The 14557-nt window shown below is 39.5% G+C and overlaps 1 protein-coding gene across 5 annotated transcripts in view; it reads right to left on the bottom strand.

Moving 5' to 3' along the window:
* TPO (thyroid peroxidase) overlaps positions 1–14557 on the bottom strand; it is a 115093-nt gene that overhangs the window by 83213 nt on the left and 17323 nt on the right. For all 5 annotated transcript variants that reach the window (XM_023728304.1, XM_012554564.2, XM_012554563.2 and 2 more), the window contains one exon: positions 12605–12737. In XM_023728304.1, the coding sequence (XP_023584072.1) occupies positions 12605–12737 (133 nt within the window). The remainder of the gene's footprint in view (positions 1–12604; positions 12738–14557) is intronic.

The following is a 14557-nucleotide window of genomic DNA, read 5'->3' on the forward strand; positions in this document are numbered from 1 at the left end:
TAGATGACCCACTTAGATGTTATGGACATAGTATGTTCTAACCATTCTTGTGTACGTAGATAACCCACTTAGATGTTTTGCATGAGAATGAAAGGAACAAAGTGCTCCTGAAAACTATTTGAAATCGGGGCAACAAGGAGTCAACATATTTAAAGGCAAGACTGAGTTTTGGTCTTGGCAATAGGCTGAACTGGTTGAGCTTCTTTCCATTTGAAAGTCTCCTAATGATACTACATGGCTCCAGATATTAGAGAAAAGGAACTTTATTGCTACTATCATTCACTTCACTGCTACTTTATCTAGGAACCATTCAAGAATGACTAGTTAGCAATAGGAAGTGATGCTCGAGGGAGACATGGTTACATTTGTATGTCTGTAGGGACAGTAAGTAGAGAATTATTCTATTATTAATACTTCACTGATCTCCAGTACACAAAAGTGGCTCAATTTGCAAAACTATATGGGACAGTAATGCATTTAATTAGCTACAATAAGTCAGCCTTTGAAGATTGGAGCGTGTTTTAATAAAGTGTTCAGATTCGTTACAGTTGCTTTGTCCTTATTGAAATTCCATAACGTGCTGCTGGTAGGGAGGTGCTATTTCACTCAATTAAAAACAAGGGAATGTTAATTTAACTGCTTAAACAATGGATTTTTTTCCTGATTGACTTTTATATTTCAGCAGTTCACTAGGATGTTACAGTAGCCCAAAAGCACTCACAGATGCTTTTCGTGACCATTCGGCGAAGGCATGCACTTAGCCTTCATAATCAGTGTGTCAGCCTATTCAGCAGGACCACAGAAGAGATGTATAATAAGTGTCTCTGGGACCATCTTGGAAAATTCTGGCCATCATTCACGTCTCTCAAGGATTTGATGTTGCTCTGCTCGTGTTGGAAATATCTCTAAGCCCAATGAGGTCAACTTATAGCACCACATTATTCTTTTGTTATTAGATTTGGATTAATGGCAACATTGGAAAAATGGTCATAAAGCTGACACAAATAAACGAATAGAAACATTTCTGGAAGACAGTTTTATAAGGGAGACAGATGTCTGTGCTGCCACAGTCAATCCAACTTACTATGATTTATTTAGGAACGCTAGCTCACCTCTCCCACGCAGCAGTCACTATAGACTGTGATATTCTGAATTCTAAAGAGAGAGGAAATTCTACATTTTCAGCTTAAAGAGAGCTTGAATGCAAAGTTCAAGATTGATGCTGGGAGACACAGTTCAATTTAAGTTGGCCGGGTGTGTCTTCCCCATTACCGACATGTGGGATGCACTTAGATGCAAAGATTTGTGTTGTATCTTGAAAGAACAATATCATACGGCATTATATGCTAGAGAAAAAACATGTAAAGCTAATTATGGGCTAGGAGAAAAATTTTTAAGTTAGCTTTCAACTTCTGATAGAATTTCATCGTTTTCCACATGTTCTTGGCAGTGAGGGAGGAAAATAGAATTAAGACAGGTGCTGCTTTGACCCAGGACACCTCCGACCCAAGACGAGTATTTAATCCACTGCAGCAAGAACTTACTAAATAGTACCCTAGTGGCCTGAAGGAATTAATTTGGCTTCCAGAAGATGCCTAATGTCCTGTCAGATTGCTTTGAAGTGTGAAAAATTTAACTCATTATTTATTGGGTCTCTGGTTAGAACTGCTTGATTGGAGGCAATTAAAATCAGCCAATTTGTTATCAGCCACGATCAGTCAGGGTGAAGATTTTAATACCTCTCAGAAGATGAGAAGTATTTTTCTATCATTGTTCTACACTTGGAATTTTCCACAAACTTTGAAAATCTTATTTATTCCAGCATCATTTGAAGCAATATCATGATCCCTAATATGTCATAGGAGAAACTGAAGTCACCTCCACCTCCTTTTCCTTGAAGATTCTAAACAAGCTTAGCTGAGGACTTCAACAACGGCCTACTATAGTCCAGATTTTCTTTTCCATTTCAAGTGTTAATTATTACTAAACTATATCTTAATGTTTTCTTTAAAATTTAAAGCACAACTTAAGATCTTAACCACTCACATATTTATTGTTTAATAATTATTGTTTCAAGTATTTCGACTTTCCATAGATAAATACTTCCAAACAGGAGTAGATTTGTTAAGAATTTTCTTTCCAGTTAAACTTCACAAGACACCACCTATGCTGAATGATTTCATGAATTCGGTCAAAACAAAAATGACAAAACAAAGGGATTTGAATGTGGGTATTAGGTAAACATCTAGACAAAAAAGGCAATTGTATAGTCAGTGATCAGATGTTAGGTGGACTTAACACAAAATATTTGGATGACAGGTGCAATACTTAATTTGGATTTTTGGCTGTTTTTAGACAAATGAACAGAGGGAATTATGTATCAAATTATATGCTAAACCCAGACAGATTTGAAGGTCCTGGCTACAATTTAAATATATATAGTAACTTACTTTCAGAGGTTGTCATTTCCTCAATGAACTTACGGGTCTTGAAATCATAAGGGACATAGAAACTGTCCCCCAAGAAAGAGGTTCAATGCAGAATTATCACCGTAAAGGAAATTGGGCATTTTGGCTCCTTGATAGGATGGTGTGCCAGTACCTGCAAGGCTGAATCAATTTTCTCTGTCTGTCCATGTGCGGTGTATATTTGGCAAGTCTGGGTGGTAAACAGATGAATCCAGTAATGGGCTGAGTCTGTGTTACTATCTGGATAAAAATTTCATTTGTAATCTTCATCCATCAAACGAGGTCGTAAGGAAACAGTAAGGGACCAGGTTCGTTACTACTTATCATTAACTTTGCATTTTGCCTGCACCATGAAAAATTTAGCTATAAGTCTGAGATGCAATCATATCCAAAATTCAGTCAAGTCATAGCTATTTACTTACAGAAGCCCTCAATGACTGCTTTCATGGAAAAAGCACAACTGAATTATCTTTATGATACTCTGTGGCTAAAACCTCACACAAACAACCAAGAGGACCAGCTATTAAGCAGTCATTTTATGATGATAATCATTTTAACACTTGATATACTTTGGTTGTAGATTACGTGCAAGGAGCTTTACCAACTCTATCGCTCAAAAACAACAGCAACCCTGCAAAGTAGGTATTATTCCCATTCCATGGATGTGGAAAAAGAAGCTTAGACTGGTTAAGTGAATCAGTCAAGGTCATTCAGCTATTATATCTGGCAGCCAGGATTTGATACTAAGCTTGTTGGACTTCAAAACCCACACGCCCATCACTGCACATTCATGCTCATTGCATTGCTTGGACTTCTATCACCTACATCTGCAGTTGGCAGGGAAGGGGTAACATACAAAGTGGGTGCACTTTTCCAGTGGTCTGAGCCTCTGGGAAAAGGAACCCTGGCGGTACAGTGGTTGGTTAAGCACTGGACTGCTAACCAAAGGGTTGGTGGTTCGAACCCACCTTGTAGCTCCACGGGAGAAAGATCTGGCGATTTGCTCTTGTAAAGACTACAGCTTAGAAAACCCTGTGGTGCAGTTCTACTCTGGCGCACGGGCTCGATATGAGTCGGAATGGGCTTGATGGCACCCAACAACAATAACAACAACCCTCTGGGCAATATCTAGGGCAGGATTTATGATATTTGTTCTGCTGGCACAGTGGTTAAGAGCTCAGCTGCTAACCAAAAGCTCGGCAGTTGGAGTCTACCATCTGCTCCTTGGAAGCATCCATAGGATGGGGCAGTTCTACTCTGTCCTATAGGGTTGCTATGAGTCAGAATTGACTAGACTGCAGTGGGTTTTTGGTCTGTTTCCTGGGTGGAGGGAGGATTGTTTCCATTTATAGGTTCTGAGACTAAGACTATGGCATCAACTGCTGCTCCACTTCTGTTTCGACAGCAGAAAAGGACTTCTGCACACTCTACCGTCACACCTACTAAGTCCTGCTAAGTTTTATCACAGATAATCTTCACACAATCGATGATGCAGTTGCTGTCAATACCTCAGTTTTACAGAGGAGAAAATTGTGCCTTGAAATGTTAGGTAACCCACCCTAGGACACATTCCTAGTGAGGGCATAGCCAGAAGTCAAGCCCATCATCTTTATTATCTTCATTTTCAAGGATTCTACCAATTTTATTGGGAATCCATAGTTTTCCCCACACTCGGGAAAGAGAAGAACCTTAGCGTATTTCGTCTCTCTGACTGTACTTGTACATTGCCTGGAAATTTGTTACTTGCAGAATGTCTCATGCTATCCCTGTTAAATGGATATGTCGATGGAGGCAGAGACTATGTCAAACACAATCTTGTGTCCCCCACGAAGCAGCCACGAGTAAATGCTGTTTAATTCAAAAAGAGGAAGGAAAGGTAAAGGCAGGAGCACCTATTATGGGATGCACATCTTTTGCATTATCTTGTTTTATCTTCACAGTTGCACTGGGAAGTAGGTAATATTATTTCTACTCTATGACTAAGGAACTGGGGACTTGGGGACAAGGTGTAACTTGTCTGATGTCACTAGGCTGGTGTGTTACCAAACCAGGCTTTGAACTCTTGGCTCTCTGGCTCCCTTCCAGTCTTGGGAAGTGGCTTTCACTTGGGAAGGGCAGAACCAGGTGGTTAAGCCTTGCCCTTCTTGCATCTCCTCCCAACCCCCAACACACAGTTCTAAGAGGATGTAGAACAGCTTCATGATTTGTCTGGTGACTCTGTGCTGTGCTGTCAGAAGCCCCCACTTCTGCCAAAGATGCCCACCCTGTGGCTAAGTCTAGCTCTTCTCACCCACCAGTGCTCTCTGCATTCAAAGAGGGGCCTTGTATAAAGCCCTGCACAGCCCACAGAGCTTTGCCCCACATAAAGGACAGAAGACTGGCTAGCCTCCACACAGAGACTAATACCAAGCCCTGCCAGGTTCTCCTCCAAGTGCCTTTGCTTATGCAGCCATTGAGCAGCACTGGGCATGCTCACGGAGCTGGACCGTGGTGAGGAAGAGCTCCATGGAGCACAAGTTCTCTGGCAAGGCACCTTCCCACAGTGTTTCTTGTTTTGGGGTATTAAGAGAAAAAAATTAAAACCCTCAACTTCCTTGCTTTTTATATTTAGAATAAAGATTTGTAAGGTGAAAATCCTATTTAAACAACGAGGATGCACGTTTTATATCTTGAGCAGGTGTCGAGGAGGGGAAAGTAAGAAACAAAAGTGTCTGCCTTAAGCATTGTGCTCTTCTAAGAACGATCTACACAGGACCAAACTGACAACAGCAACAGAAGGATTAGCTAGGATAACTCAAGGGGCAGTGAGCGTATATTAATAGGGGAGGAACAACTCAGAAAACGAAGGTGAGAATGGTTGGACAGCTTGATGAATGTAATCAACATCACTGAACTGTACGTGAAGAAATGGTTGAATTGGTGTATGTTCTGCTGTTGTTCAACAACAAGAAGAAAGAAAATAAATTAAAAAAAGAAAGAAAAGTGAAAAGGGGGATATGTAAGACCTTGAGAGGAATGGAGAAATGAAAGGCTCACATATGATGAAGAGAACCTCCTCCTCTCCATGCAAAAGAAACATGGGGAATTGGTAGCCAATCATTCACAAATGACACGAACGTAACAGTAGCTACCTGAGATGTGGCAGCGATTTAGGATTCTGTACTAGAAGCCTGTTTCCTTTGAGAGACACAGTGTTCAGTGGATATCCTCCTACATGGGAGGGTGGCTTGTAGAAAAGATTAGGCATAAAGATCTTTTGGAAATGCTACCCTACTAGCTTATGAAAAAAACATCTCCAATATCTAAAAGGTTTTCAGGAATTCATTATTTATATCTCACCTCCTGTCAAAATCAAACAAACAATAGGCAAAGTACCTGAAGACTTACCGTATACAACCTTTAATATGATTTCCCAATTACAATAATGCGTTCCTTGGGAAAACTGATGGTGATTCTTTTTGGGGTACATCACTCTGGAGTGATTTTAAAAGGTTTGCTTGAAATTGTGGTATTTTAAGTCCAAGCTCTTAGCAAGATATTCAAAATGTCCTCTAAAACCTTTTCCTTTCCAGCCTCTTGTCCACCTGCAGCCCTCTATTCTTTGTCATTGAAGTTGTGTGCCATCGACTCCAACTCATAGATATCACATGTGGCAGAGTAGAACTGCCTCATAGGGTTTTCTAGGGGGTAATCTTTATGAAAGCAGATCTCTAGGTCTTTCTTTCATGGAGTTGCTGGGTGAGTTCAAACTGCCAACCTTTAGGAAAGCAGCCGGGCACTTATCCATTGTGCCACCAGGACTTGCTGTATTCTGTGTCCTTATTATGTTTGCAGGAGCCGTGCATCAATGGCTTGCTGCTAACCTAAAAGTTAGTTAGTTCAAACTCATCTACTGACTCTGTGGGAGAAAGACCTGGTGATCTGTTCCCATAAAGATTACAGCCTAGAAAACCCTAAGCGGCCGTTCTGCTCTGTCACACGGGGTCCCTATGAGTCAAAAATCCACTTGACAGCACCTAACAACAACAATTATATTTATAGTTCCCAAATATATGTTTCTAGTTGAAGCATCTGGGTGTTTGCTTGGACTATTTACTCTGAAAATCCTTCTTTTCCTCATCTGATTGGAAAATCCTTCAGAACCTATCTCACATCAAGTTTTCTGTGAAGCTCTTTCCTTCCTGGTGCTCTATTCTGGACATCTTTGTTATGGTGTCTAGCATATGGTATGGTAATTATTGTTTTTATCTTTCTTATTATGCTTTTAAGTCCTTAAGGAGAGGAATCAGAGATTTGAATCATCGTTACATTTCAGTGTCTAATATAGAGCCTAGCATATACCAAGTGCTGTAGTATTGAATATTTTTGTTTGTTTGTTTAAAAAAATAGCTAAATAATGTCTCATGGTGGTGTTCTGTTTGTGAGCTGTGGAATTCGTAGTTCTCTGCACATTGTACAATGCCTTCACTCATTGAAGTACATTAAAGGTTTGTCTTTCCCTGAGATTTTAGACTTGTTTATTTTTTCTAGATACTGTCCAGGAAAAAAAATTTTTTTTAAAGTAACTTCAGCATTTCCCAGTGTGTGTGATGTGTGTGCATGTCTGTGTGGTGTGTGTGTGTTGCGGGGAGGGGAGCAGGGGTAGGAATCCCACATGAGTTTATAAATTATGAAAGGTATACGTTAATCACCGTCATAATGTTCCTAATGGCTTCATCAATAAAGTAGCAGGCATTTGATAATAAGTCCTTCAAAATGGAAAGGTACAATAAATAAAACTTTGACAAGAAGGGGGGAAAAGCTAATTTTGAAAGTGTAAACTTATACAGAGCTAAGAAATAGGAAACTGGACATGCAAATGTCAGATTATAGAGTTGAGACTTTTGAGCCAATTATAGTTAAAGCCAGTAAGTCATTTAGAGTTTGGGCACAGTTTCCAGACTCAGGAAATCTATATTAACTAAGATTCTGCTTCACCAAAATCCACTGATAGCTGACATTCTTGGATGACATTGGGGAGCTACATTGCATCTCGGCGTTGGTCTTAACATCTAGGGATATTTTTTTTTAACCCCGAATTCAGGGTAATTTTTTCCCAATTCAATTAACTTAAGCACATATTTTTGCATGCCTGCTACATGGTAAGTAGTATTTTAAGAATGGGTGTTCAGAGAAGCTTAGGACATGTCCCCACCCTTGAAGAGTTCACTGTACAAAAAGGGAGGCATTCAGAAAGTATCTATGCTGCTAAATGATGTTGCTAAATGAGCAATAATAGAACTACAGCCAGGCAATGGGGAAGTGATTAGTAGTACCCTCAGGTTGGGAGAGAATCAGTGAAAGGTTCAGACAGAAGGAAAGAAACGTCCAAGTGGTACATGAAAGAGCCAACCAAAGTTTGCCAGGCAAACAAAAGCGGTTCCTGCCAAAGGGAGCTGAGTGCAGAAAGGCTCAGATGCACAAACAGCGTTCATGTTTTCTACACATGGGCTAGAGAAAAGCTGTTAACATTTAACATGTAATGATGACAACTAAAATGAACGAAATGCCAAATTATGGCAACAAAACCAAAAAACCAAACCTGTTGCCATCGAGTCTGACTCATAGCGACCCTATAGGACAGAGAACTGCCCCGTAGGGTTTACGACTGGCAGTGGATTCGAGCTGCCACATTTTGGTTAGCAGCCGAGTTCTTAACCACTGCACCACCAGGGCTCAGCAATGATTAAACCCATTGCCACTGAGTCCATTCCTACTCATAGTGTCCCAATAGGACTGAGCAGAACTGTCCGATAGGATTTCTAACCAGTTCTACTCTGTCCTATAGGGTCGCTATGAGTCAGAATGGATTTGACAGCAACGGGTTTAGTTTAATCTTTTACGGAAGCAGACTGCCATATCTTTCTCCAGCAGAGTGGCTGGTGGGTTTGAACTGATGATTCAGTTGGCAGCTGAGCACTTAACCACTGCACCACCAAGGCTTCTACAAAAGTGATTCCAAGCCAAAACCAAAACCAAACTCATTGCCATTGAGTCATTCCAAGTCATAGTGCCCATGTAAGGAGAGTAGGAACTGTCCCAAAGGGTTTCCAAGGCTGTAAATCTTTAACAGGGGCAGACTGCCACATCTTCCTCCTGTGGAGCGGCTGGTGAGTTTGAACCACCAACCTTTCAGTTAGCAACCGAGAACTTTAGCCACTGCTCCACCAGGGCTCCTCAATAGTGATTAGGCGGAGCTTTCTTCTCCCCTGTCTCTGGCAGTCCACCTTTTAAGAAAATACTGTGGAAGAAGCAACCACCATGGCTCCAGGCCAGTGGCTCCTCTCCACAGGAGACATGACTCATCTGTACTGAGAAATGGGAGGTCTGATAGGCCCATTACAACCTTCCTCTGCTGAAAAGGAGTCCAGTGCTCACTCTAGAGTGTGAGGTGCACCATGAGCACCATGGACATGGGTCACTGTCAGCTTTGCAGACACCCAATTGTCCCCATGCATGGGGCCCTGGTCCAGGCTCGTGGAAAAGGAACAGCAGTCCTTGAATCCAAGATGTGTTCCCCAACATAGCTTTACCCTTAACAAACAAAATGCTTTGATTTTTATAGATCCCTGCTTTTTTTCTTAATACATTTAGACAGGGATGTGATTCCTTGCCTGACTTACATGCTAAGAGTCAAAGCCTTTCCCAGTCTACCTCATTCGCTCTATGAAACCCAGTCATGCCTATCTTCATCCTGAAGGGACACACCCTTTAACATTGTCATCTATCTTACACATTCATTCAGTCTACAGATATTTACTGGGCACCCATCCCTGTCTGGCACTTGTACACAGGCACTGTGTACCCAGCATGTTGTCTACAACTCAGAAATGTAGACAACTTTCTCAAGAACAAATACAGTAATTTGTATTTTATTTACATAAATATGTAATTATGTAAATTATCAGACAATGTTTCACTGCTATCCATAAGGTTGTCACTCATTAATTTTTTTTTTGAAAGTAGATCACCAGGTCCTTCTTCCCCATCTCCCTTAGTCTGGAAGCTCTGCTGAAACCTGCCACCATAGGTGACGCTGCCGGTATTTAAAATACCAGTGGCATAGCTTACAGAATCATAGCAACACGTCAGTATGACAAACTGACAGACGAGTGGAGGACTAAGGTGCACCTGACCCAAGCCATGGTGTTTTCAATCACCTCATATGCAGGAGAAATCTGGACAATGAATAAGGAAGACTGAAAAAGAATTGATGCCTTTGAAGTATGGTGTTGGTGAAGAATATTCAATATACAATGCACTGCCAGAAGAACGAACATATATGTCTTGGAAGAAGTACAGCCAGAATGCTCCTTAGAAGTGAGGATAGCAAACTTCCTCTCATGTACTTTGGACATGTTATCAGGAGGGGTCAGTCCCTGGAGAAGGACCTCATGCTTGGTAAAGCAGAGGGTCGGCGAAAAAGAGGAAGATCCTGAAGGAGAAGGAGTGACACAGTGGCTGCAACAATGGGCTCAAGCATAACAAGGATTGTAAGGATGGTGCAGGATTGGGCAGTGTTTGATTCTGTTGTACTTAGGGTTGCTATGAGTCGGAACTGACTCGACGGCACCTAACGACAACATTCTCAGGTCATGGGAATTTCATTCTCAGCTGACTCCTACAGCTTCTAGCAAGCAGAACCTACAAGAAACACTTTCTTTTACTTCCCCTCCCTCCCAAATACCAGTCTCCAATCCAAGTGTCTCATATCAAAATATACAATAATAAATGAATAGCTGTAATTGTGGGAACTCAGAAGAGTTGAAAACCTTGCTTTGAGGCCAAAGATGTCTGAAGAAGATTTTTCACATATGGGTGATAGGGAAAAAAAAAAATTGGAAAATACTTCAACTGATGCTAATAAAATATCTTCTCCCCTAAAGGCACATTTATAATTAGTATTTCTAATATCTTAAACTTTATGATTAGAGATCCAAATATTCTTTTAAAAGTAAATTCAGCATACATGCACACATACTTACGCATGAAAAATACAGGTTTATGTAGGAATCTGAGAACCAGCCTCAGGCCAAATTTAAAAGAACAACAGAGAGTCAAAATTTTAAACTAGGACACTATATTTACTTTCATACATAGCATTTGTTATGGATTAAATTGTGTCCCCTCAAAATGTGTGTCAATTTGGCTAAGCCATGATTCCCAGTATTGTGTGGTTGTCCACCATTTTATGGTCTGATGTAATTTTCCTGTATGTTGTAAATCCTAATATCTATGATGTTAATGAGGCAGGACACAATCTACAGAACTAGGTTGTATCTTGAGTCAATCTTTTTTTGAGATATGAAAGAAAGAAGCAAGCAGAGAGGAGAGGGACCTCATACTACCAAGACGGAAGAGCCAGGAGCAGAGTGAATCCTTTGGACCTGGGGTCCCCGTGCTGAGAAACTACTAGATCCAAGGAAAGATTGATGACTAGGACCTTCCCCCCAGAGCCGACAGGGAGAGAAAGCCTTCCCTTGGAGTTGGCACCCTGAATATGGACTTTTAGCCCCTAGACTATGATAGAATACATTTCTGTTTGTTAAAGCCATCCACTGGTGGTATTTCTATTATAGCAGCACTAGATAACTAAGACAGCATTGTAACTTGTAGCATTGATTATATCATACAAATAAGAAGTCTAAATGTGATTTTAAAAAGTCTTGTCCTTTCCACTATTAAATAATTTTATGTGATACATCCTGGGCAATTAAGAAAATCTCAGTAAAGGGAAAATAAACCTTAGAAGCTACATCATACTTGTGTAACATACGTATATCTCACTACAATGCAATAAAACTGGTAAATATGAATAAGTTTTAAAAATCCACTATTTAGAAATTAAGAATTTTATAAGTTAAATTTGAAATGATATTTGGCTTACGGGTGTAATCATAGACAACACTCAGAGATTCTTTAGAAATCCAACACTATTGTTACCAGGTCAGTAGTAACAAGGTGATAAATAGCTTGTCACTAAGAAACAAAAAGAAAGGGAGAAAAACTGTATGTATCCACATTAGATTCTAGAAGAAAGACAAAACAGTAAAATAAGTCCAAATGAAATAAGAAAGATACACAGGTGAAATTTTAGAAAAAAATTAGGAGGCATAAAATAGTTGTAATGATCAATAAATCTGAAATTTAATTCTTGGAGACTTTGTAAAAAATTTTGACTCTCAAACAGACAAAAATCCTAGCTTACTGTAGACGACAGTCCTGCCTTTAATATTTGAAATAAGAACCCATGATCTGACTCAGCAATGATTTAGAAACAAAGCTTATTATCCAGAAATACTCAAAAGGAAAATACATTTTCAGAGTTAAAAAAGATATATAACAGAAGAATTATAAAAATCACTCTACCCTGAATTCTTTAAGCCTCATAGATGAAAACAAAATAATAATAAATAGAAAAGACTGAATGTTAAACATGCTAACTGGATATTGCGCAAAACTTCTAAATTTTATTGAGACTTTCGAGGTCCGTGAAAAAATCCCATGTATTAATATGGGTATTATCATGTATATTATATATATCATAGGACTGTGCACGTACAACATGAAAACAACAACGTAATAATGAATTGAGAATATCCATGAGAACTTACTATCTAGGGCGTTAGGCTGAGGACTCCACCTCTTGGTAGTCTACCATCTAGTGAGGGAAACAAGACATAAAAAGGCAACTAAAAACTAGCTGTGAGAGCTCAGGACCACATGAGTGACTTGGACAATAGTCACTGTGCGACCCAGGAGGAGGGAGAAGCCCCTTTCTGCTGGGCAAAAGGGCCCCTTCCTGTGGAAAGAAAGAAGTGGAACTGGGCCCTGGGTGCCCTCTGGCAGGGTGGGGTGGGATGGGCAAAGGCACAGGTGCTGAAAGAAGAAACGTAGGGTGCTGGTTTGGCCTTTTGTGTTTGAGACGTCTACCAGGCATCCACGCGGAAATGTCGAATCATCAGTGATACAGGGATGTGGAGCTCAGGAGGACACTAAAGATACACAGATTGTCTACAGTATCTCCTTCATGATGGGTATCTAATCATTTAAAACCAAATGTACATGGGAAGATTAAGAAAATCTACACACAATACCTGTTGTTGCAAGCTCCTGTGATAAGTCTGTATTTGTTTGCTAGACAAGTATTTGGACATTTTGGTGGTAACATGTAGGGCAGGCATCCGGATATATTTGCAATTGTGTTCAGAAGATCTTCTGATAAAACATCTGGGAAAAAGTAAACAAACCAGAAACACTCTATCTGTAATAACCAATCTATCATCTAATGTAAATTTTCTAATATCTAAAAGTTGCTCCAATAATATGAATTGAAGATTGGCTTATCAAGTTAAATTAACTTATATACTTAATGGTAGCTTTTCTAGAACAATTGAGTAGACAGAACTGGTTCCTTTATCACAGCACACCAGTGATGGTATAGGTTGACTCACAGGAAATTATCACTTCTGAAGGTCAAAATGGTCAAAAGTTGGCAATTCCATGTGGTTTAACCTAGTATTGTGAAGAGGTACTTTATTTACTTCTTATAAGGATGACTGTAGAACAAAAGCACATTTCATCTTTGTTGTGTAGATTATAACTTTGTGAAAACCATTTGTCCATTCAATTCATAAGTTATTAAGTGCTACTGTTTGCCCAACATGGTGTATTATATACCTGAATTATAAGTCACAGTCATTTTTCTGAGGAAAAATCTTCTTCTCCCCTTAAATCAATTGTTCTGTTATATAATTTCCTGAGATTTCTTATTGCTAGGAATATGGTTTTTTCTTTCCTTTTTTTTTTTTCTGGTTAATGAATTTTAGCTTTATGATCTTTCAGAAAAACAATTTGAAGAGCTCTGAACACGCAGAGAGATAAGCAAGCAATCTACTTCTCAGAGTTATCACTGATTCTCATTTGGCTCATCTTCCATGTTAGTCAACTGACTCGGACCACCATCCGTAACAACTGCACAGCTTAAGCATTTGTGTCTAGCAATGGCTCCACCTCTTCAGAAGACGAAGAACATATAGTCTTTATCCCCCCAGAAAACTATCTGCATCAAGTTTGCTAAAAGCATTCATGAGTCCATCTACAAAACTCTTCATTTTTCCTCGTATTGATTTTTGGTTCCCTGCTTGTAAATCTTTCCAGATTAGGGCCCCAGAAAACAGTGTCTAATTATTTTTTTTGCCAATTCTGTTGCTACTCATATGTTATTCAAGAAATCAAAGCAAGGGCTCTTTTGTTGTCTATTAGAAGTAATCACTAGTTATTTCCTCAAGATGGTTTATATACATCTTAAAATATAATGCCAGAACTTTGATTAACCAGATACCAAAGAAATTGAAATATTCCCTAGGGGAGAAAAGCTGGAAGAAATGCATTCCATCTTCAAATAGGCGAGAAACAAAGCACGGCTTTTAATAATTACTGTTCACTAAGTAATCTAAATGGAAATGACTTTACAGGAATGGTTAAATAAATTTTTTACTATAATTTGCATTCAGTTGGCAGAGGACTATCAGACCTGAAAATATGAGTACAAATATTTTATAACAGAAAAATACTCAAGCATATGTCCAAGTATAACAATTACTAGTAAAAAAAAATAGTAATATGATCATGGCTAATTTAATAAACAAGCTAAACCAATATGAAGATACAGCTTGGAAGGACAGACACCTGTGTTTAATTGTAGTTAATGCTAGGTAATGGAATGATGGGGAGCCCTGGTGATGAGAGGTAAAGCACTCAGCTACTAACCGAAAGGTTGGCAGTTCAAACCCACCAGCCACTCTGGGGGAGAAAGATGTGGCCATCTGCTTTGGTAAAGATTACAGCCTTGGAAACCCTATAGGGCAGTTCTGCTCTGTCCTATAGAGTTGCTATGAGTCAGAACTGACTTGATGGCAACTGGTTTAATGGAGTGATAAGGGATCATTTTGAAACCTTTTACTCTGTGACATTCTAAAATTTCTAAACTGGTTATGTTTATAACGGAAATAATAGGAAACGTTTGAGGTTTGGAGGTTCTTAAATTC

Source organism: Trichechus manatus, unplaced genomic scaffold (genome assembly GCF_000243295.1).
Source record: "Trichechus manatus latirostris isolate Lorelei unplaced genomic scaffold, TriManLat1.0 scaffold00023, whole genome shotgun sequence".
NCBI classification, from domain to species: domain Eukaryota; kingdom Metazoa; phylum Chordata; class Mammalia; order Sirenia; family Trichechidae; genus Trichechus; species Trichechus manatus.